Source organism: Solanum stenotomum, chromosome 1 (assembly GCF_019186545.1).
Source record: "Solanum stenotomum isolate F172 chromosome 1, ASM1918654v1, whole genome shotgun sequence".
NCBI lineage: Eukaryota > Viridiplantae > Streptophyta > Magnoliopsida > Solanales > Solanaceae > Solanum > Solanum stenotomum.
Window position 1 is genome coordinate 27,060,644 of NC_064282.1, and position 25,233 is coordinate 27,085,876.

The 25,233-nt window shown below is 33.0% G+C and overlaps 4 protein-coding genes and 1 long non-coding RNA gene across 5 annotated transcripts in view; 2 read left to right on the forward strand and 3 right to left on the reverse strand.

The window, feature by feature from the left end:
• The window catches only part of LOC125858923 (uncharacterized protein At4g15545), a 954,564-nt gene that overhangs the window by 375,331 nt on the left and 554,000 nt on the right, over positions 1–25,233 (forward strand). The window lies entirely within an intron of this gene.
• LOC125859034 (uncharacterized) lies at positions 2,582–3,040 on the reverse strand. Its single transcript, XR_007445767.1, has 2 exons — positions 2,950–3,040; positions 2,582–2,869 (listed from the first exon to the last, which is right to left on the reverse strand). It is a non-coding gene; the product is annotated as an uncharacterized LOC125859034 (long non-coding RNA).
• Positions 3,721–4,343, forward strand: LOC125869247 (F-box/kelch-repeat protein At3g06240-like). The gene is made up of 2 exons (XM_049549846.1): positions 3,721–3,983; positions 4,067–4,343. The coding sequence occupies exons 1-2, from the start codon at positions 3,721–3,723 to the stop codon at positions 4,341–4,343; spliced, it is 540 nt and encodes a 179-aa protein (XP_049405803.1).
• On the reverse strand, positions 5,592–8,955 carry LOC125858782 (leucine-rich repeat receptor-like serine/threonine-protein kinase BAM3). Its single transcript, XM_049538585.1, has 2 exons — positions 6,288–8,955; positions 5,592–6,171 (listed from the first exon to the last, which is right to left on the reverse strand). The coding sequence occupies exons 1-2, from the start codon at positions 8,821–8,823 to the stop codon at positions 5,834–5,836; spliced, it is 2,874 nt and encodes a 957-aa protein (XP_049394542.1). The 5' UTR covers positions 8,824–8,955; the 3' UTR covers positions 5,592–5,833.
• LOC125858898 (putative F-box protein At1g49610) lies at positions 18,731–23,334 on the reverse strand. The gene is made up of 3 exons (XM_049538675.1): positions 22,319–23,334; positions 21,769–21,942; positions 18,731–19,478 (listed from the first exon to the last, which is right to left on the reverse strand). The coding sequence occupies exons 1-3, from the start codon at positions 23,261–23,263 to the stop codon at positions 19,176–19,178; spliced, it is 1,422 nt and encodes a 473-aa protein (XP_049394632.1). The 5' UTR covers positions 23,264–23,334; the 3' UTR covers positions 18,731–19,175.

A 25,233-nucleotide genomic window follows, 5' to 3' on the forward strand; every position in this document is an offset into this window, starting at 1 on the left:
GACCTTAGACCAATTAGTTTGAGTTGCTTTATTAACAAAGTCATTTCAAGGGTCCTACATGGCAGAATTGCGGCAGTTTTGCCAAAGTTAATTTCTCCTAACCAGTCTGGATTTGTAAAGGGTAGGAGTATCTCTGAAAATGTGCTTTTAGCTCAAGAGATCATTGGTGACATTAACAAAAGAAACAAGCATACGAATGTGGTGGTGAAGCTCGACATGACAAAAGCCTATGATAGAGTCTCTTGGGTCTTTATGACAAAAGTCCTGAGGAAATTCGGGTTTTCGGAGGTGATTATTGACATGATTTGGAGGATGCTTTCAAACAATTGGTACTCAATTTGTATCAATGGGTAAATTCATGGATTATTTCAGTCTACTAGGGGTCTTAAACAAGGGGATCCTTTGTCCCCTACACTGTTTATAATTGGTGCAGAAGTTCTGTCTAGTGCTCTTAATGCTCTACATTCTGATTCATCCTATTTAGGGTATGGGCTTCCCAAGTGGAGTCCCAATATTAATCATCTGTCATATGCAGATGACACAATATTATTTTGCTCTGGGGACAAAGGATCTATTATCAAAATGATGATGGTGCTGCGGAGATATGAAGAAGTATCTGGACAGTTAATTAATATGGCTAAAAGCTACTTCTATCTTCATGAGAAAACTCTGCTGATCTTTCTCTATAAGGCTAAAGAAGCTTACTGGGATCAGGCAAGGGGAGTTTCCAATAACTTACCTTGGATGTCTGGTGTTTTATGGGAGGAAAAAGAGCTCATATTTTGAGGATTTAATGAGGAAAGTGGCCAGAAGAATCCTATCATGGCAAAATAAGTTTCTGTCATTTGGTGGAAAGTTCATTCTCATAAACCATGTTCTTCAATCTATGCCTATACAACTTTTGGCAGCTCTTACACCCCCTAAAGGTGTCATAAGAAAGCTACATCAGCTTTTTGCTAAAAATTTTTGGAGTGCCACTAATGCAGAAAAGAGAAAACATTGGGTGGCTTGGGAAGAGATGTGCTATCCTGTGAATGAATGAGGCCTGGGGTTTAGATCTTTGGAGGTAATAAATAGGGCAATGCATGCTAAGCTTTGGTGAAATTTTAGAACATATGTTGGATCTTTATGGAGTGTTTATATTGGCAATAAATATTGCAAAAAAAGGCATCCTGTTTTGGCCGTGGGTACAGGTGCCTCACAAGCCTGGAGAAGTATGATTAATGGTCGGGAGGAAGTGAAGCCTTATATTTGGTGGCAATTTAAAAATGGGAACTCTAGCTTCTGGTTTGACAATTGGACTAATTTTGAGGCTCTATACTACACGGAAGGGGAACTAGCAGTCAAGGAGGAAAGAGAAGTTAATACATTTGCAGATACAGGGTCCTGGAGAACTGATGCTATTGAAGGGTTTGTTTCTGTGGAGATGACAGATATAATATTGAACAGTATTCCCCCTCCAATTGGGAATGAGATTGACAGGGCCTGGTGGACTGGCAGCAAATCTGGAGTATTCTCATCGAAGTCAGCTTACCAGATAATCAGGCCTAAAAGAAACAAGATAGAATGCTCTCAATTTATCTGGGGTACGGGTCTCCCTTTCAAGATTCCCTTTTTTCTTTGGAGAGTCTTAAAAGGTAGTGTTCCAACTGATGACAACTTGAAAAGGTGTAGGATCCCTATAGTGTCTAAATGTTATTGTTGTGAGGAGAGTTGTGAAGAAACTATGAATCATCTGTTCTTGACTGCCCCGGTAGCTTGTAAACTATGACAGCATTTTGTGTCAAGCACAGGTATCAAGTATGCAGGTAACCAGCTATTTCCAGCTCTAAACAGTGTTTGGAAGAGGGTGGAAGGTATGAAGGCAAGGCATATAATCAGGAGTATCCCAGTAATCATCATTTGGGAATTGTGGATTAGGAGGAATTAGAGAAAGCATGGCAAACAGGTATCATACTATGCTGTGAAAGATAGATGTGAAAGGATGATACACTGGTTAATTAAAAATCACTATCATAATTGGAAGGATCTCCCTACAAAGTGGCTTCAAAGTTTTGACAGAATTCAGCAACATAAAAAGCAACTGTTCTTTAAATTTGTTAAGTGGAAGTTGCCTGGAGCAAGGATGCTCCAATGCAACACGGATGGGGCTTGTAGGGGGAACCCTGGGATCAGTTCTTATGTTTTTTGCATAAAAAATGACCAAGGTGACCTCATTTATGCTGAGGCAGATACAATTGGGGTTGCTACAAACTTGATTGCGGAAACCACTACTATTTGGAAGGCTTTACAGTTTATACTGCTTGGCATCTGGGAATCCTTGGTAGTGGAATCGGATTCTCTGACTCTAATAAAAATCCTAATAGGGGAATTGAAGATCCCATGGGAAATCAGTGGGATGGTGGAATTTTTACGCAGTCAATTGCAGGCGAGAAACATACAACTAATACATACATTTAGGGAAGGTAATCAACTTGCAGACCACTTGGCAAATGAAGCATTCAATCATGCAGTGAAGGTGAAATACCATAATTTTAATCAACTACCAAGTGTTGCCAGTGAGATATTAAACATGGAGAAATCCCAAATCCCATCCCTACGGATTAGTACTAAACCTATTTACACAGAGGAGATTTGATACAGATTCAGCACACAAAACATAAAACCATGATGCATGCAGTTATGACACAGGGGACAAAAGTCATTGAGCATCAAAAGGAGATCTACGCACAAAAAGGGATTTATAGGAATGGGGTACAACAAGCATACCATGGGTTACAAGTTATGCACACAAAAAGAAGGGTCAGCTATCAACAACAAGCTCAGTCAGGACTAGGAGGTACATGTAGATCCAGAGAAACGCCAGGAGCTGAAAAAGAGCAAGAGAGGAATCTAGTTATACAAGCTCAGATGCGATCAACAAGCAAAAGTAGGGGGAAGGAAGCTTACAAGTCAAAAGGCAGGGACATACAGGAGCTGCGTGAGTCTTGCACCATTCGAAGACTTGGCCATGGAGGGACATTGCAGAGGGCACTGGAAAGAACCAGAAGTCAAAAGCCTCATCTTGAAATGGAAGGGGAGGAAGGGAGAAAATACCTACATGACACCAGGAGAAGCACGATGAACATGACCATCGACGGGAACTGCCATTGAAGGAAGCTGTCAACATCGTGATATTGAAGAGTCAGAAATGGAAAGTGAAGGGAAAGTGGTAGATGTTTCTAGACAAGAGATATTTAATTATTCTTTATGTAATGGCCTAATGTTACTTGGGCCAACATTTTTCAGACATGTTGATTAATTAATAAAATGGGCCGCATGCCCGATAGTTGATTAAAAAAAAAAAAAGCTAGACATGACAACAATTTCATTATAGGTATTCAAGTATTACATCTATTGCCAAATTAAAAGAAACCACTGGATCCACCATTGGAGAACATATCCATATTAGTGTAACGACTTTTGCAGAAAAAAATTATGTCGCTAGACACAAGCCATACTTTAAATCTTACGGTTATACTTTTCCATTATAATTCATTTGTATCCCACTAACATTATATCTTAATCTATGGACTAGAGGTACAAAACATCACTTTTTCAACTGGCTCATGTAATGGCTTGGTTTTGGTGGTTGATAAGGAATATGATAACTTTTTGATTAACCCCACAACCTTAAAATACCATAAAATTCCAATTTTTCCTCTCCAAGATAGCTTTTACATGCATGGTTTAGGGTTTGATGTTGTTAGTGATGATTTTAAGGTGGTTGCTCTTAGTGAAGGTAAGAGTGTTACTTGTGTGTATATGTACTCAGTGAGAAAGGGTCTTTGGGAGAAACTTGAGAATTCTCCTTATGATCATTCACTTAGTGACCATGTTTCTGGGGTTTTGGTTAATGGGGCTTTGCATTGGTTGGCTTGTACAACTTTTGAATATTCAACCGCAATTACTGCTTTTGATTTAAGTGCTGATAAATTCTTGAGGTATCAGGACCTATTGATCTTCAGGATAATTGCTTTATGTGTAATCTTGCAACTCTTAAAGGGTGTCTTTGTATATCTACCAGTTTACCCCGAGACATAAACACAGTTACATTTTGGATCATGAAAGAGTATGGGGTTAAGGAGTTTTGGACCAAATTTGAGATTAGAGAACGGAGTTTGGATGATTCTCTTAGTACGCTATTGTGTTCCATTACTGATGATGATGATGTTTTATTGGAAGTCGACGAAGAATGGGTTGTCTATAATCTTAAAGAGAATCGGCTTAAGGATCTATTGATTAATGTAAATCCTGTTACGTATGAAGCTCGAACTTTTGTGGATAGCCTTGTCTCTCCTTAACTGAGGGGTTAATATATTGTGTGATGCACAAGATGATGTTGTATACAGGTATTACAGGATTATACCTGTATTGTGTGAAGGTTGTTGCATAGTACTAGTCGTACCCTTATAGTTCTTGCCGTATGTTGTTTATTGTGCTTCAATTACCACACTACTTTGCTATTGTTACTGTTATTTTTTTGTTTGTAGACTTTACACTGCTTTCCTTATTAACTGATTTGCTTTCTTCATTGTTTTCTTCTTGTTATACTTGGGTTTGATGCTCTCGGATGTAGTGATAAGGTCTGCGTACACTCTACCCTCCCTAGACCCCACCGAGTGAGATTTCACTGGGTATGTTGTTGTTGATGATAAAATTGTAGTGTTCGGACTAGCTTGCGGGCACATTGACTAATTTCATGGGGTACCTGCTACCTCCCACCAACACAATCAGGTAACTCTATCATCAAGGCTTAGATAGATGAGAAGAAATAAACCTAGTGTTTTCTTTTTTGCCTTGACTGGGAATTAAACGATCATTCACCACTAGGTCACACCTTTGGGTGTCCACGTCTCTTGCTATGTAATCTATCCCTAACAGTGATCTTGGCATTCCTTCCTATGGAGAACTGATATTACAGATTGCTTCCCCAAATGAAGTCACTTTACCATTTCATCAAAGTCCAAGTAAACTTTGGTATGGGCATTTGACCAACAGGGTTATCTTTCTTCCTCATAGAGTTTAGTGATTGTTGTATTCATTCATGCAACGAATACAACAACGTATGTCAACTGTATTTGTTCGCGGAAAGAATACAACCTGTATCACTGTATTCGGTGTACTGTCCACTGAATACAATGCAAAATACAAAACTACTGAATGTATGCATATAGTGACCCATAAGGGCTATACAAGTTTAGTCTCTACTTGCTATCGTGAAAAAATTACAGTAAAATAAAAAACAAGGATGCACCCATGTGAATACAATCAACAAAGGTATCAAATTTGGTTTATTTTACATTGCTTCATATCTGAATCTACTAGTTTCTTCAAAATTTCATTTCATACTTGAAAAAATAACGCATACCTAGTACAATCAAGACGAAAATACAAAAAAAATCAAGGATTTAGTATGTTAATGGTTATTTTAGTCTTTAACAAATTAAACATGCTAGATGAAAACTTAAAACTAAAGAGTAGCAAAAAAAAAAAAAAAGGAAAAAGACATTCTTTTGAAATGTACTAAAAAAGAAAATAGGACAAACAAATTGAAACAGAGAGATTCATTTTATGTAATCAATTTCTTTTGATATTTGCCACACATCACGCGGATACTAATACTAGTTCTACACATCCAATACACTATTCCAAGTTGAGAGGATAGTTAGATATCATGCCCTAAGATCTAACATAATTGCAATTTGTTTGCAAAGCTAACAAAAGGGGTCTTCCCAAGCACACAAGAAACAAAAAAAGATATACTATAAAAATTAGTAGTGCCACAATTAGATCATTGGATTTGGAAAGTATTTGGTTGTTTAGCTTGAGAAAGCATTTGGACTACTTCCCTCATTGTAGGCCTCTCAATGCTGTACTCTTCAACACAAAGCATTGCTACAAAAAATACTTGCATAGCTTCTACAATTGCAACACTTTTTAGCCTCTCATCCAAGATTTTCACCACCTCTTCTTTGCTCCAATTTGTCTCCATTTTCGCCCATTGTACAATGTCCATTCCCTCTTCTCCAAAATTTCCAACTGGCCTTCGTCCTGTTATAAGTTCCAACAACACCACTCCAAAGCTATACACATCGCTTTTCTCATCAATTTTCAGCGTGTATGCATATTCTATACAAAAAGATAACATGTAAAGACCATTATTAGTAGGATGTAGATTGGTCCGAGTGCATAATAGGCCAGTCGAGAAGAAATTAAATCAACTAATGTATGAACAAACTAGTTACCTGGAGCAATGTAGCCATAAGACCCTGCAATTGCGGACATGCACTCAGAGGTACCATTATTATGGAAGTACTTGGCTAAACCAAAATCTGCAACATGAGCTTCAAGTTCAGAGTTCAACAATATATTGTTGGACTTGACATCGCGGTGGATTATCATAGGGGAGCAATCATGGTGCAAATAAGAAAGGCCCTTGGCAGCTTCTATGGCAATTTTTAGCCTAGTGTCCCATTGGAGTTGCCCGCCGTTCTTCCCATGAAGCACTTCACCTAAGCTTCCATTTAGCATGTACTCATAAACTAGCAAGTTGATTTCCTTGTTTGAACAAAACGCGAGCAGTCTCACAATGTACCTATGCCTGATCTTTCCTAATGTTTTAAGTTCAGCAGATAGGCCGTTATCATGTGAGCCTTTGCTTATTCCCAACTTCTTCACCGCGACATGATCACCATTTGGCATAGTTCCTTTATACACTATCCCTGCTCCACCTCTCCCTATGACGTTGTTGTCTTTCAAGCACTGCAAGACGTCTTCACTTCCGAATTCAAGCTTCTGAAATGCTGTCAGCTTCCACAAATTTGAATTCTTACTCCCCTTTCTTGTCTTGATTATTGCTAAGACAACAAAAATGAGGGAGCAGAATAAGAGCCCAAATGCAAATATGAACTTGTATATTGTTGGAACCTTAGTTCTGTTGTCACTTCCGTCTCCAAATTTTGACGGTGAGTTGGATGTAATGTTGCTAGGAGTCGAGTTGGATCCAGAGAGATAAGGGTTGCCAATGAAGGAAGTTGAGTTGAAATATAAATATTGTCCTGTTTCAGGTATTGATCCAGATAAGTTATTGTGGGAAAAATCTGCTGAAGTTAAGCTCTTCATCGAGCCAATCTCCGCGGGAAGGCTATCGTTGAAGTGATTCCAGGAAATATTGATGTAATTTAAGATGTGAATTTGAGCAATTTGAACTGGGATAGGACCAGAAAGTTGATTTTGGCTCAAATCCAAGTAAGTTAAGGAAAGACAGTTACCAATCTGAGGGGGGATTGTGCCAGAGAAGTTGTTCCTACTCAGGTCCAGCTTTAAGATGCTTTTTAGTCTGTCAATATCAGAAGGGATATCTCCTGAGAAACCATTTCCAGTTAACACAAGATTCTTCAGCCCTGAATAGTTTCCAATAGCACTGGGAAGTGCACCAGACAAGCGATTGTTCGACAGGTTCAGCCCTTCAAGTTTAGAAGACGCTGAGCTTTTCTCGTTCGAGAGTTGTCCACTGATGTAGTTGTTCTGCAGTTCCACCAGTGACAACTCAGGCAAATAAAGAAACCCTGTTGGTATTGATCCACTCAAGTAATTCTGTCCCATTCTGACTCTGGACAAGGTTCGGCACTGCCCAAAATCATCAGGTAAAGGTCCAAAAAGAAAATTATCAAGCAGAATCAAGATTTTCAAATTCCTTCCAAAGCATAGAGATTTTGGTATCAAGCCAGTGAGTCTATTACTAGAAAGATCAATTTCAACTAGTTTACCGCTCATCCCAAGCTTAGAAGGAATCGATCCAGTGAAATTATTCCTCCAAAGATTCAACATTTCCAACTTTGGCAGCTCCGCGATACATCCAGGAATCTCACCGTGCAAATTGTTGATAAAGAGGTTCAACAATGTGAGCTCCTTGAGTCCTGACAAGTCAACTGGTATCTCTCCTGTGAGTTCATTGACGGATATATCAAGAGATTTTAACCTTGTCAAATTCCCTAGCTGAGGAGGAAATACACCAGTAAGTTGATTTTTTTGCAAGAAAAGAGTATCCAACATATTAAGATTGCCCAATTCTGCTGGAATCGAACCCGTCAAGTTACAGCTAGAAAGATCTAGATGAACCAAATTAACAAGTTTTCCCAACTCTGGCGGAATCCCCTCATCAAATTGATTATAATAACCCAACTGTAACCACCTGAGGCTCGTAACGTTGCCCAGCTCCCTTGGTATAGGACCGTGCAAGTCATTCCCAGCAAGAGACAGGAACTCAAGCTGATTAAAACTACCATAACTCAAAGGAATTTTCCCCGAAAAGTAGTTACCCCCGAAATTCAAATACTTCAGCTGCAGGAGTTGAGTAACTCCCAAGGGGAGTGGACCAGTGAAATTGTTGTTATAAGCATCCAACACTTGAAGTACGTTAAACTTTCGATACTCCCAGCTTAAATTTCCACCTAACAAGTTGTTAGAAATATTCAGGACGCGAAGTCTAGTGAGCTCATGAATATTAGGTGATAAAGAGCCAGAAATGTTTAGATTGGATATATCAATGGTAGTTACTGATTTGGTATCATCACAGGTGATACCGGTCCAACAACATATAGACATATAATTTGACATGTTCCAAGTAGACAGAGTACTAGGAACAGAGGATACTACAAATGCTTGTTTCAATGAAACTAGAGTTTTAGCCTGTCGTCTCAGAGACGATTGAGATGGAGTAATGAGGAACACGAGTAGGAAATACGCGAAAAAGAAGAGACTTGTGTTAGAAGTAGCCATTTAGATAACTAGTAATTGAAGTTCAAATACTTTGGAAAACATCAAAGGTAAGAAGAAGAAGAAGAAGAAGATGCAACAAGTATTTTGAAAGATTCCATTGATACTGATAAAATATGATAGTAATTTTTGGCTTTGGATGCTGTTGATTTGTAGCTCTAGCTTTTACCAGTTTTAAAATGTTAATTATTATTATTTTTTATTTTTTTGCTTTGTATATTTAGATTCATCATCTTTATCTTTATGGAGATAAAGCAAAAGCAAAAGCTAATAAAGAAAAAGTTAAAGAAAAAAAGAAGAAGCACAGTTAACATAAAGATGCATTGGCAACATAGAGATTTACTACATACTGAATTCAGTTGCTTTTAAGGCAAAATTACTTGTGTGTCCACATGAATTTGATAATTAAGATATAATGTTAATGTAGTTCCATTCTTCACTTTTTAAAGCTTAAATTTAAACCTTCTTCAAGTAGAGAATCTTAGTAAATTGGACTCTTCATAATTAAGTGTGCTATGGACTATCACTACTTAAAAAATGGATCTTTAGCGGTAATTAATTAACAACAATAGCTCAATTGTTGTTAAATATGTCTTTTTAGCGGCAATTAACACTCTTTGTATATGTCTCTAAAGCCTTTTAGCGACATTGGATCTAATGTCACTTAACTAATGCCGGTAAAGACTTTAGCACTCTTTATTAATGTGTCTATTTATTATCGCTAAAAGTTATTTTTGTGGTAGCGTATTGTTGATAAAATTTATCATATTTTCCATCTCTCAAATACAAAAGCTCTATTCCTTTTTTAGTTTCTCTCTTACCCCTTAACTCAATTAAAATGACAAGTTCTTTTTACTTATTTCCATCCTTAGTATAACATAGAGTTGAGAGTACAAATATATAAAAAAAAAAAAAATTAAAATGATATATATAGCTATATACCCAGAAAAAAATTATATACAAATTAGGTATTTGATTAATCAGCTCCTATAATTTCTTCATGAAAAATTGAATTGACGACTCTTATAATATGTAATTCTTTTTTAGAACAAACTAAAAGTAACATTATATCACATAAAATGGAACCCATGGAGTACATACTCTTTGATGACATAGCCTGATGAAAAGGCAAATTTGATCTAATAGTTATAAATTATTTGACATTGCTGTTAGGACCTCCGAAACATTTAATTTGAAAAAAAATATTTTTTAAAAAAATTAGGTGTTTGACAAGTCTATAAAATTGCTTTTAATTAGAAGCAGAAACAATTTTTTCTGCGGTTGGGAAAAACTAAATATTTATGTTTTTTTTTAAAAAAAAAAATTAGGTGTTTGGCAAACCTGTAAAATTGCTTTTAAATGAAAGCATAAACTGTTTTTTTTTCCTATTGGGAAGAAGCAGAAAAATAGTTTTTGCTTTTTTTCTCTTAATATATATACCAATATCTCTCTTATTAATTAATTAACATATCTTATGTGTTTGGTTAAGTTCCATTTAATAATTTTATTTTACGTTTATGTATAATTATTTTACGTATCATTTTGCAGAATTAGAAAAAAAAGGTAACAACAATATTTTTGTAAGATTAGAAAAAAAAAGAATGACAATTAAAGATTTCAACCCTTCAAAAAAATGTATAATATTGATTGAAAATTTAAATATGAACATTTTAATCTAATAAAAATAAAAGTTTAATTTAATTTTTTGTAATAGATGTTTAAACTAGTTTCTCTCTATAAAGTAATCTGAATATTAAAAGTACATTAATACTTCTCCTTAATCGTAATTTGACTCTCGAAATCACTTTTTAAAAAGATTAATTAAACACAATTTTTTTATAAAAAACACTTTTCAAATGAATTAGTCAAACATAAATTGTTTTGTTTTTCAAAAACACTTTTCTGCAAAGTTATTTTTTTAAAAAATATTTTTGAAATAAGTCGTTTTTAGCACCAATGTCAAACAGACTCATAATCTGAATCTATGTCGAATCACATGTTGAGTGAAACCCCTTTGGTACCAAACTAGCATGATTGCTTAGAATTAGGGGCGTAAAAAATAACCCAAATATAGGTAATCCACCCAGAATTTTAAGGGTTGGGCTCAAGAAAATTTGAATTGGGTTCAATCTGAACCCATTCAAGCCTAACCCGTTTTAAGAGAATCCTCAATTGAGCCCAATTCAATCTCCAATTTCAACCCGTTTTAAAACTCTTTACTAAGATATGTTCCTATATTAAAGGTATGAATTATTATTTATTTAACATATTTTAGGATTTATCTATCTATTTGTTGTGTTTTTTAAAAAATATCTTGAGCTGAAATTCGAATTGTGATTATAAAAGTTAAATATTACTATGTTAAAATTATTGAGATTAATCGAGTCAAATTGGGCGGGTCAAGACCCAACCCATTTTTTAGTCCATTTAAACCCAATCCATTTGAGCCCAAAGTAAACTTGGGCGGGTTCAGACCCAACCCTATTTCTATTTCAACCCATTTTAATATTTTCAATTTCAATCCAACCCGCCACCCATTTGACACCCCTACTTGGAATATAAAGCAGGTCTTATCGTCTAATTATTTTACCGCAAAAGAGATATATACTAACCTACTAGGTTAGCAACTTTGAAGAGAAAATAGGGATCCAAATTTTTTATTTTAAAACTCATCGTGGACATAGGATTACGGTGACTGTACCAAATTAGTTCTTCAAGATTTGAGTGGCCATTTTAATTTGACTCGAGCAATCCTCATCTATTAAGCTGGTTTATGAAGTTGAGTAAGCTACACCCGAATTTAATAACATGATATTTGAGGTGAATCTGTTTTAATTCTTATTTTCGATGTTAAGGTGCATTGCTTGCACTCCAAATACCCAATCCTGAGTGTGAGGGTATGTGTGTGAAGAGTCTCGCATCAACTCCTTAAGGGATGATGAACTCTTTAATATATCTTGGACAATCATCACCTTTAAATCTAATTTTTGAAGTTTAGTAAATCCCAATGTCCATAAGAAAAAAGAAAAGAAAAATGGGTCATCTCTTTGGTAATTGTATGCATGTAATGGTTCTCCTTTTTCCTTTTTCTATAGTGGGAAATAGGGGCACATACTCTTTTTTATCTTTAACAAAAAAAATAAAATTGCATGGACCCTCTCTCACTTTAGACCGTTCCAAGAAAAAGCAAAAGATACTCCCTAATCAGAGGTGGAACTAGGTGTGAGTTTATGAGTTCGAACGAATTCACTAATTTTTTTTAGATATTTATAATATATATATATATATATATATATATATATATTAACTTGTGAACCTCTTAATTAATAACAAAATTGATTGACAAGAAAGGATGATGAAAATACTTTTCACACTGCTTTGCAATATTTTTCTTTTCTGTTATATAATTTTAAATTCCTAAACTCTTAACCCTGGCTCTATCCTTACCCCTACTACTAAAGAAAGTTACTATTCATTCATTTTAATATGTTTATCTGATTTTGATTTAATAAAATTAAATATGTAAATATATATATAAAAAATTAATTATATATTCTTAAATATGACGTGAAATATAAATATAAAAGTATTTTCAAAACAAAAAAAGACACACTTCTTGCAAAACAGACTAAAAAAAATGAAAGTGGAGCACTACAATATTGTTGTAACGCCGCTCTCTTACCATATCATGAATCCCTCAGGCCCCTATTTAAATTAAAGGAAGCTACATTCATAGATAGAGTATTGGTCATATTAATTTGGTCAAACGGTGGAGGAGAATTAAAGATTTTAATTTTATTAATTAACTTTAGCATTTTTTTCACATAGAAAAAAACTATTTTTGAAAATTATAAATTAAAATTTATTATTTGTTGTAATTTTAATATTTTTATACACAATTAAACATTTGTGGCATGTTTCTTTCATAAAATGGGATCACTGAAATATTTCATCATTTCATAGTCGTCCTTTTCTTTTTCACATCCCGGAGGTCCCTTAAAGGTGGATGCTCCTTACCAAAAGTCACGACATTTTGACAGCAAGTCGAAATTTTTAATTAAGAATAATATAATTTTTAATATCTTTAAAAAGAAGGTAAGTATCAAAAATATATTTTAATTATTCGTTCTTTTTGAGCTTCACACTTAAATTATTCGAATATAAGAAATATATTTAAAGTATCATTCATAAGTTTGAAATGATAGCTTAAATTATACTCTGTCTGTCCAACAATAGTTGTCCAACAATACTTGTCAAATTTAGAAAATCATAAGATAAATTATTTTTTGTGTCTATTTTACCCTTGTTATGAAATATTATTTATCATCAAACACATTTTTCAAAACATTAAATTTAATTAATTCAAAGGATAATATAGTAATATTGCACCTATTATTTATTGTTTTTTAAGAGGTGTGTCAAGTCAATAGTGGACAACTATTGTTGGACAGAGGGAGTATGTGATTGTGTATGTATTACCCTCTCTATTATTTTTTAGAAAAATGGCCACATAAATTGCTACGTGAAAAACAGTTCCACCGTGACAAAAAAATGGCAACATATAACTAACATAAGCAGTAATTCCAATTGAAAATATAAATTGAAACACATAACTTTACTCTATCATAATCAATTGAAAATGTAAAATAAAAAAATTGTGTGTAGCAAAAAATAATAAATCACGTGAACGAAAATTCAAGGCAAGACTCACCTAAGTGTGTGTATACAGAGACACATTTAGTACAGTCAACATGAGAGGTGCTTCTCAAATTAATGAGTGATAGTTTATGAGTGTTTCTCATGACAGTCCCAATACTTTAGGTATGAAACTAAAAAAAAAAAGATAATTCGGCTGTGTTTTTACTCTTATTAAAAAAAAAAAAAAAACACATAGACAAAATTTGGTCCAAACGTGTATGTGTGTGTTCATACATTTGATCTAGTCAATATTGATGTGTGTTTCTCAAATTAATGAGTGACAATGTATGTATGTTTCTCTCGCTCCCAATAATTTATATATGAAATTAAAAAGAATGAAATAATTTAGATAGATTTTTGTCACTTTAATTAACTCTAAAAGAAAGTACTTATATTATTGTCTAGCTTCAATTAGCCATAATTCTAAAAAAGTTCATACTGTTAGAAACAATGATATTTGTTAGTTTCTATGTTTTTTATATTAAAAAAAACTTGTTAAATTTTGAGGGACACATTATATCGAGTAAAATATTCATAAGAACTATATTTTTGACACATCTTAAGTTTTTAAAAATTTCCTATAATTAATATTAACAGTGATCAAGTATTTTCCATAAAATTATCAAGAAAGATAAATTTGTGGGATTAGTCCACCTTGTTGCGCGCTGCTTTTGTAAGAGTAGTCAAAAGAATATGAAGTGGGTGGGTGGGAATCAAACTTTTGCATAACATATATATGATGAGACATAAAATATTGGATGGTCCACTTATAGAAGTAGCTATACAGTTACATATTGTCAATCAATTCAATGTCTCTTTATGTTATATACTTCAAACTTCATTTATTATTACATATGTCCCTTTGGGGGAGAATACCACATAAATTGTCTCCATATATAATTAATCTTCAAAAAAAATTCATCATAATGTTTGGTCATGAAAAGCAATCTCATGACCAATGAAGACACATATTTCTTGTTTACAAAGGAGTGAGTAGTACATAAATCATGTGTAAAGAGCCCCGGGAGTAAAGCTAATAATTTTGCTTAAGGGTGTTCAAAATTTTAAAATATATCTCTAAAAAATTATTTGTAACCTATATATACAGTATTTCAACGAATTGTATTCAAGTGACCATAATGAGGTTAACGTAACTATGCCAGACAAACTAAAGCACTTGAAATAAAACAGAGGAAGTATAGTAAATCCATGTTTTGGGAAATAATATCAAGAATTATGTGAATGATTAAGAAGGAAAAATTATGCGGTTAAGCAAATTTATACTACTTAATTACTCATCATAGCTATAGTTTGCTATAATTACCACTCACGACTAACATTAACCATTAATTACATGGGTTGACTTCGAGTTTGTATAATTAGTCATGTTTGTATAATTCGGCACATTTGTATAACTCGCAACTAACAATTCTTCGTTTGATTTGTATTTGTATATGATGGTTGTATTTGTATATGACGATGATTTTCTTTGGTTTTTCAGTTTTGTCATCATATACATTCAATTTTTTTGTGTATAACTTTTTCAAGTTTTTATAAACGTGTAGTTTTCGGATTTTGTATAATATAATTTATATAATAAATTTTGTCTAATTGTTTAAAGTTCATATGTTTATGTTTGTATCACCTCGTTGTTTCGAGTTTTATCATATTTGTATAATTTCAAACTTTTTATTACTCAATTATACAAAAACACACCAATTATACAAACGAGATGCGAAATATACAAATTATTTCCCTCTCTCGCTCGCCTCTCTCCTCCCTCTCCCAATCTCACTCGCCTCCGTCCTCCCTCTCTCAATCTCACTCGCCAAAATATACAAATACATATGTATAATATACAATTATCTAACCAATATACATATACAATTCGCCTCTCTGCCCTCTTTCGCTCACCTCTCTCTCCCAGTCTCGCTCACCACTCTCCTCTCTATAATATATAGCTACGAATCGTAATTAGCAAACTATAGATATGAAGCGTAATTAAGCTATTTTTTAGTGGCTATATGCAAAAGTTTCTCAATAAAGAATTAGGAAATGCATAATAATACCCTATAAGCTGCATGTCAAACACATGCAACAATATTATTGTATTATGTTTGTGTTGATTTTAAATTCATGAGAAAATTACAAGCATCACCAATATCCATAAGCAATAATTAAATTAATGTAATGTCAGATTCGGTATCGAGAGGCAGGTATTATATTGCAGTACTAAATATGACTTTGAAAGAAAAAAAAGAGGATTCTGAATTCACCACCAGATTTGACACGAATCACAATGTCTTTTTTCTTTTTTAAAAGTGACTTTAATTTAATTAATGAACGCACTTTAACAAACCCCACACCCAGTTGAGAAACCAACAAGATTCTTCTTCTCTCCAAAACATAAGCCCGTTTGTTACTTCCTCAGTTTATTTTTAGGGAAAATGATCTGAAAAACACTTTAATTTTGGTCGAAATTGCTATTATGATATCAAACTTTATGGAGGATCTTTTACCCCCTACACTATTTAATAGTATATTTTAAAAGTATATATATGTCCATGTGGACACGTTACTATTTATAATGATGCAATATTTACGATGTCCACGTGGGCACATATATACCTTTAAAATATACTATTAAATAGTGCAGGGGTAAAAGGTCCTTTCCAAAGTTCGGTATTGTTACAACAATTTCGGTCAAAGTTCGAATATATTTCCAACTTTTTTTCCTTATTTTTACTTGTTCAGTTTGAAAGATTAAGAAATAAATTCTTATTTTGTGTATGTCTTATCCTTGTTATTAAATATTACTACTATTTATTTTATAATATTTAGATGATTTATAATTAATAAAGTGTGATACTAATACAGTAATATTATCTCTCTATTTATTGTTTCTTAATAAGTGGTGAAGGGAGTATATATATTTCTATTCAAAATATAGTAATTCTAATTTACCAGCTTTATCAAAAGTATATTGGAGTAAATTTATATTTTCGAAAGTTACAAGAAATAGATTTATATATATATATATATATATATGAAAAATCACCCACATATATATTTAAGGGACAATATTACGGGTTTTAAATCTACTTTTAAAATATTCTTGCTTATAACCGTTTAATTACGGATTATAACAAATCAATTTAATTTTACTTTATTAAATAATTAGTCTTTTATAATTTTATATTTAATATTAAATGGTATAAATAAAGAATCTACTGTAATTATCTCTTACACATTTTTAGGAATTTTACCTTAATTTTTGTTCCTTTTTTACTGTTACACGTCAAATTCAGACCCCCATGTCACCACACTTGTTCTAGTCAGCACCCCACCACCCCAACATTCAAAAATTACCAACTCCTCTATCACTTCTTCAATCAATCAAAAGAAAGGGCAGATGTCAACAATCATCAATTATTCATACCAATATCATGCCGATAGAATGCCAAAATAATTCCAACTTATAAATAGTAATTGTAATTTCTTAAATAAACAATATACCAAATTCATTACATTATTATTACCAAATTACATTTCATAATAATGCAAAAAAAAAAACCATTCAAACCATAAAACATTATAGAATGAAGTATACAATTTCATACATTTTTTGGCACACTTTTCATACATATATCAGGCTAACATTATTACTATTTCATCCCATAAGTAGTAATTTTTTTATAGCAGAATCATGCCAATATAATACAAACACAATACTAATTTTAACAATTATTTATCATTTATTAAGTAAATAGTATACGAAATTCATTCAAATATAATTTCAAAATCGTACAAAAAAATGGTATGTAATTTTATGTATTTTTTTTACCAGAAACCTTAAATTAAAAAAAAAAATTCATATCAAAATCTATTCCAATATCAAACAAATATTATGTAATCTCAAAAAAAGAATGTTCATACAAAAAAGTCACAATTAAATTCTATTATACACAAACAAAATCTGGAAATTTCCTTTCCAGTATCATTGTTCTTAATTTTTTTTTTTATGTTTTAGTAGTATAACAATACAAATAAAAAATGGCAAAAAACACTAATCTGAAGGATCCCATTTACCACCATATTTTATTGATATTGACAAGAAGCCGTCCATTACAACAAAATGAAGATTATTGAATAAAAACGAATTGAAACTAGTTGTGACTGACGACAAATTACAGAAAAAATTGAGAGGAGAGAGAAACGTTTGAACAAAAGAAGAACAAAAGAAGAAAATCTGTTTTTGAACGAATTTGAGTTAAAAAAGGAAAACAAATATTCCTTTTTTTTGAATCTCCTAATTTTATGGCACATATTAATTACTACTAATATATCTGTTTTTACCTTATATTTTTTTTAAACAAATTAAATTTTTAAACATTTTTTTTAATAAAATGTTAGAACCTGCAATTTTTTATTGTTACAACTTGAAAGAATTATTATAATGTCATAACTTGAAATTATTAGTCCTATATATCAAGAAGCTTAATTAATTGGGTGATTGATTTATGAGCAACTTTCAAAAATGACTATAATTTAGGCTTAATTAGAGAGATACAATTTGCTTAATTATCACCCATAGCTACATGTTAGAAGACGGAGAGACGCGAGCGAGGTTGGGAGAGTGAGGAGAGAATGTGTGTGAGAGAGAGGAGAAAGACGAGTGAAATTGGGTGAGAGAAAGGCGAGATTCAAAAGAGAGGAGAGATGTTGTATTAATGAATGTAATTGATTTGTATCAACAACTTTATCAATGAATACAATTGTATCAAGTGTATATGTTCCTTTTGTATTCACCCTCTATCGAGTGTATCAACGGATATAATTGTATCAAGTGTATCAACGAATACAAATTTTATGATTAGGTTGTTTTTGCAAATGTAAACATTATAAAATTACTGAAAACCCTAGATACTCAGATATAAAGGGCCGGCCTACCACGTTAGCTTCCCCGTTACAAGATGGGTGTGGAGAAAGGCAAACCCAGGAATTGAAGATAGAGAGGGCACCACTGCTTTAAAGGAAAACCAAAAATAATAAATAAAAAATGCTTGAAACACAGCTTCAACCAGTGAAACCAAATGAGTTCATAGTACACTTAAATATATCATCCTTTCTTAGACTACGTGCGTCCTCACCCGCTAGGTGTGGAGAGAAGTAAGATAAATTAACCTTTCCCTTATTGACAGTTAATTTACATAATAACTGCAGATATCTCCAGATATCATTAATGAAGTACCAAGATGGTAGAGAACAGTACAGGACTCAACAATTTACCATACAGATTATTATAAAGTCATCAATAACATTAAAGTTCTGATACAAACTATCTAATATGAACTCTGCAGATATACACATGCTATTTCTTTCCTTTTGTAATACCCCAGAAAACGTGCTGGGACAAGGTTCCACTGCCCTGCTTCCTTCCTAAGGTCATTCACTGTCCAAGTCGAGAAATAATCATTCCACCAATTAAAAATAACATAGGCCAACAAAAACAAAGCCCTTGGACACATAACTGAATCTTGAAAAACTATTCTCACAAACAATGAGTATAAGTCAATAAAACATTTACGACAAACTTTCTTACTTGCTGTTTAGAGCATAAACACATTGTTAGTAAGGTATGGTGTAGGGGACAAAGGTTATATGTCAGAAAAGACAACTGAAGCGTGCGGAGAGGACATTGGAAAGCTTAAGAGCTTTTGTGCCATTTTACGATACTCCGGAGACATCCATTGGTATGTGGAAGCAATGACAAACTCTTTTAGCATGGCTGCATGCTTGAGCAAATATTTTACCAATTGCAGCACAAACTTATTTTCACTTGATGATCCAGAAAAGTTATTGATCGTGATGGTCTTCAGATGTGAAAATGAGCATTTAACATTATGCTTCTCAAACCTCTCGCTCAGTTCATCCTCATCTGTGTACCTTGCCAACAGATTCTGTAGGAAAGACTACACTATATTAACCAATTATTGTCCTTAGAAGAAAGCAAGGCAAGGAGTTGATTGTGGATAAAACAAAAAGGTGAAGAATTTTTAAATTCAAGGAACATATTAGCAAATGTTACAATGTGGTACATCCAAACAACAAAAAAATGTTTCAAAGCATCTGAGCATTTATTATCCCTTGTTAAACATCTATTCCCAACATCTACAAAAAGGTAACTCATCGAATCAATTTTGATAATGACAACATGCAATCTCTGTCAAAGAAATGCAAGCTGCACTATTTTATGAAGGAAAATAAATTGAGAGAACAAAAAAGTTCTTCCGAACATCTTCCAAGAAAAAGGAACAGTACGCACACAGCTATAGCAGATTTAACAAAGACAAATTATCAACTTTTGAGACTAGAGAAGCAGATTTGAACAAAAAATTTGGCTGAAGCGATTGCACTTTCCTATGGCTTATTTGGTGTCTTGAACATTGTATTAGAAACATTTGGTGTGGAAGCCGACTCTTTACTTATTGTGAATGTTGTCAAGCAAGTTGCAAAACCTTCTTGGCGATATGACTCTATTATTGAAAAGATTAAAGAGTTGAATCATTAGTCAAGGTAACATACTGTTACATAGAAGCCAATGGTGTGACTAATTCTTTAGCTGGATAGAGTCACCTAGTGGTGCAGAGAATAACATTTTCAGCTTTAACTCACTAGCAAGAGAAGCTAGAGGGGTGTGCAACATTTTTGATAATCAATGGAGAACCTACTATAGTTTTTGAATAATCTGATATTCAGGAGGAAAAATTGCAATGTGCTCTGTATAAATTTCCAAGAGAAAAATTTGCGATATGATCTTGTTGCAAACTTGCAATGACAGAGTTGAGAGAGTATTTTCCACAACAACTAAAGGTTAAAGGTGCATGAAACATTTTCATTAGATTCACAGCATATTTTAATTCGATTGACGGCACATGAGAATTTTGGTGCTGTCTATTCGTATAGCTATTTCATCAATTGGTGAGAAGGAGAAAATCCATGGAGGAAGACTATCAATTTAGAATTTTTCGTTGGACCCCTTGGTTTAATCCCAAAGAAGAAGAATCCATTGCTTTGACTTGGATATCGTTTCAGAATTTACTGGTGCAATTTTTTGTTCGAGAGGCATTATATTTGTTAGCATCAGCAGTGGGCAGACCTTTGGTTGTTGATAGAGCAACTACAGATCAAACAAGGCCAACACAGCAAGAGTTAAAGTTGAAGTCAACTTACTGGCGCTTTGCCTGAACGTGTGAGATTGCTCATTAGAGCCAAAGTCGAATGAATTGATAGTGTACCAAATAATAACATATGATTATTAACCTTCATATTGACGTACATGCAAACATCAAGGCCATAGAGATGAAGTATGCAGATTAATATGCAAGGTATTAAGCATCAGGGAAATTATTAATTCAAGACGAGCTGCACAGAGTGTTCGTAATTTGGGTGAGAAATCAGATGCTACAGGTTCTGAAGTTGGTAAGACCATTCATGGCACAAAAACCGAGGTACAGATTTTAGTCAATCAGGTGTTAAAGAAGGCTGCTGGGAACAAGAAGATATTAGAAGACAATATTCAGGGGAATGAAGTTGTCACTTGGGGGCAGCGATCGCCTGAAATCATGAAACATGGAGTGTTGAGTTCAAAAGAAATTGCTAGACAGATGCACCAGAAACAGGGATGTCATACAATTTCGAAACTGGCAGATCTAGCAACTGAAGTAGCTGAAAAATCTGCAAATTTGATAGATGCATCACCTGAGAATTCTGCGCAGTAGTTCTAATGTTCAGAAGATTAATAATACTATAGACATGGCGCTTCTTGATATACTGATGAGTTCGAATATTGAAAGAGTGAATTCTCTTACTCCTATTAACACTAGTAAGCAACTACATGTTAGACCTAGCGATTTTTCTCCAAGAAGTTCTCGAGGTGCAAACATTTTTGAGAGAAGCGAGGAGGATGCCACACTGGATGAATATATTAAAAATGAAGCTAGGGAAGCTGCAATATCTCCTAGGCAACGATGAATTGGAAAAAACAAAAATAGAACTCATGGAAGAAAGCACAGTTGGGATGGTAAAGTGACTGAGGAGATTGCTATTAAAAAAAACTTCAATAAATTTTCTTTCCTGAAGTACTTAAGATTAGAAATATGTTGATATATATCAGCTTATTCCTCCACTAATAGTTGTTTGATTTGAATAACATGAAGTAATATAAATAAAGGTCGAAAGAAAACTTACTCTTTCATTGTGATTGTACCAACAACCAATGATCAATGTCTCAAGATCCGATGAGCTCTGTAGAAAGCTGTAAATTCCAGGGAAGTCCAATTGTATTACGGCTAGGTTCAGTTCTAAGAATTTCCGGCTTGATGGTGGAGGCCGCCACCCTTTCAACTCTAGGATGGACAGGCACTGATAAACCAAAAACAGACAAACCAAAATATCTCAAAACAAGCAAACATGGCATACTTAATAAATGAAATGCACATTGATGGATATAACATAAAAACAACTTGGACTATATGACTGTACACATCAACGTGTTCATGGTTAGCTTGCAAATCCAAAGATGGACCTTTAAACACTTGGAAAAACCTATCAACGTAACTTAAAAGTATGATATGTGTAAATCAAACCAAATTTTACATGTTGTTGTATCCATTGCAAACTCTTTAGTACTGACCAACTTAGTTATCGGATTATAAGTAGTGCACTGTTAAAGTTACTATAGTGATGATTCAATAGTAAATAAAAATTCAAGATTGCAGTATGAAGTGTATGAATAAACCTCGATGCACCAGGTACCCAATTCAAGATTCTGGACATGGGCAACACTATGAAGAAGTTCCTTCAAACAGCTAAATTCCATCTCCAAGTCTTGTTCTTCATTCTCAAAATTAAAATTTAAACGAAAGATTGCAGTGACAAGTGAAGGCACATTTCTCTGGCCAATGCGTATCTCACTGCACAATTCCAAAACTTCTAAATGCTGAAGATGTGGAGCTACTATTTCAAGCCAAATCTCATCATTGTCATTGTAATAAGATTCTATCATCACTTGTGTCAACTTGACAGAGTTAATTTCGAGACGTTGTAGGCCGGAAAAATTATCTAGTTCCAAGCTTTTCAAGTTCGGGGAACCAGATAATATCTTTTCCATAGCATCATCGGTCAAATCAATATACCCAATCTTAAGAGAGCTTAGATTAGTCCAATCAACAGTAGTACGAGGGTTAAGTTGGCAATTCCTCAATTCCAAATCCTTAAGCAACGAATTCTTAAATGCATACGAAGGGAAGTCATAAGTTTGATCATTTATAGATAACAATCCAAGCAAAAATTCTTCCACCTTAGCAACTTTAGTAGCGAAACTAACCCATAAATCAACATACTTAGCATAACAATGTTCGTACCTAAATCCCCCAATGGTAAATCTGGGGATTTTATCGCACGACTTACAGTAATGAAGTTCTGTAAGTGTGGACGACAGGTAATCAAGTGTGACGACTAGATTTTCAGTTTGGGGGAAGTTGAAATCGATTGACATTGGAACAGACATCCAAAGAGACCTCCATCGTTTACCCAGTACGCTGGTTCGCACAACTTGTTTTCCATCCGGCACCATAGACAGGATGTGAAGAAGGATGGCATCGGGTAAATCACTGATTCGGTCTTTTTTATGCCTTCCGATCACAACCAATCTCTTTAGCTTCATCGGACTCTGAATTTCCATGGATTTTCCTCTGTTCTTCCTTCCTGTTGTTTGAAATTTGAGGTCGACTGAAATTAGGGCAGGGATCAGGATGGAGGGATTAAAATTACCCTCTGTCTCATGTAAATATTCGAAATATTTGATCGAAATAAGTCATTATTTAAATTAGGGAAAAGGATCTGATATACCCCTCAACTTTGTCATTTAGAGCTGATATACCCCTCGTTATGAAAGTGACTCATATATACCCCTACTTATATACAAATGGCTCACATATACCCTTTTCCTCTAACGGAAATGAAAAAAATTAATTTCAGGTTAATTTTTTATTATTTTTTTTAAAAAATATAATCCCATATGAGTATATTTAATCCTCTTCAAACATATAAATTTTTTTAACTTTTTTTTTTGGTTTCAATGACTAATTTAGATTTATTATTATAGATGACCAAATTGTTTTCTTCAAATACAAAAATTAAATTACAATATAGACCAAAAAAATAAAATTTTAAATTATAATATGACCACAAAAAAATAGTTTTAAATTTTTTTCTTTACACTAAGGAATGAAAGAAAAAAATAAAATAAGAATAAGAAACTCAAATAATTATAATAAAAGAAGTCAAAAAATAATTTATGAATAAAAAAGATTAAAATATACCTTGAACTTTGCTAGAAGAATCATATATACCCCTAAATAATTTTTAAGAAAATTAAAAGTCAAAAATATAAATTTAAAACTAACTTTTTCACTTCCGTTAAATAAAGGGTATATGTGAGCTCATTTTGTAACTGTAGGGGTATATGTGAGCCGTTTGTATAACGGTAAGGGTATATATGAGCCACTTTCATAACGAGGGACATATCAGCTCCAAATGACAAAGTTGAGGGGTATATCAGGCCTTTTTCCCTTTAAATTAATTTATTAAAATAAATATTTTTTTTTACAAAATTAAAATAAATGTATTTGATAGTAACTAGTAATGTATTAGGCTTTATTTTATTTGAAAAAAATTCAATGACAAAAAGATAAATGATTGACAAAGTAAACATACATAAAATGTTGTTCGTTATTCGGAGAAACATTTTTTTCATAGCTAAAATAACAATGATTCTTTAAAATCCAATCATGGACAATCGAATCTTACAAATGCGAAATTGACTCCTGCAAATTTAGTCTTGTGAATTCATTTATAAAACATTATGGATAGTTATGCTTTAACTTTAAAACATGACTATCAATTACGACACTCTTTTAAAATTACACTCCTTTATTTTTCAAGATGATCATAGATGGTTATAAATTAAACACTGTTGCAATGAATGATCAACACATCATCATAGTAATTTTCAACAAAAATTGTACTTGTGTTGTCCATTGTTGGAACAACATTCACAAAAAATCATCAGATATGAATTAAATAAGTCAAGTCAATGTACATAAAAATATAATAAGATTTTACGATAGTTTTAATTTTTTTTTCTTATTTGTTAATTATAAGAAAAACGTTTATTTTTACGTGTAGGGAATAAAGATGACGAACTTTGAACATGATATGATAGTTACTTTCTATTGGAATGATGAAATAGTTATTGAAATGAACGTATTCAAACATACAAAATGTGCTAGAACAATTATTAGCAAGTCTACTTCAAACGAACTTTATTGAATTTGATTAGATTGTTGAATGAGAAAATAAGAGCAAATGGTAAAAATATTTAAATGAATATTTCTGAAAATATTCACGTTCAATTCAAGGTAACAATTTAAGGTTCATTGAGCTGAAAATTGAGAATGACCAATCTTTGCTATAATTTTTTTTTTCATACCTAAAAAAATTGTGAATGAGATTGATATGAATATATTGAAAATTGTAAACAACAAATCAACAAATCAAAATGATGTATTTTAAATTAGTGGTCAACATGATTATCACATAAATCTAATGGCAAAAAATTATAAATTTGTCGTGCTCAGTCAATCTCATCTT

Coding starts and splice junctions, on each gene's coding strand:
- LOC125869247 (XM_049549846.1), top strand. CDS start 3,721: ATGCATGGTTTAGGGTTTGATGTTGTTAGTGATGATTTTAAGGTGGTT. Junction 3,984..4,066: donor AGTGCTGATAAATTCTTGAG/GTATCAGGACCT, acceptor TATATCTACCAG/TTTACCCCGAGACATAAACA.
- LOC125858782 (XM_049538585.1), bottom strand. CDS start 8,823: ATGGCTACTTCTAACACAAGTCTCTTCTTTTTCGCGTATTTCCTACTC. Junction 6,172..6,287: donor TTATGGCTACATTGCTCCAG/GTAACTAGTTTG, acceptor CTTTTTGTATAG/AATATGCATACACGCTGAAA.
- LOC125858898 (XM_049538675.1), bottom strand. CDS start 23,263: ATGGAAATTCAGAGTCCGATGAAGCTAAAGAGATTGGTTGTGATCGGA. Junction 21,943..22,318: donor TGGGTACCTGGTGCATCGAG/GTTTATTCATAC, acceptor TTGGTTTATCAG/TGCCTGTCCATCCTAGAGTT. Junction 19,479..21,768: donor GGTACAATCACAATGAAAGA/GTAAGTTTTCTT, acceptor TCTTTCCTACAG/AATCTGTTGGCAAGGTACAC.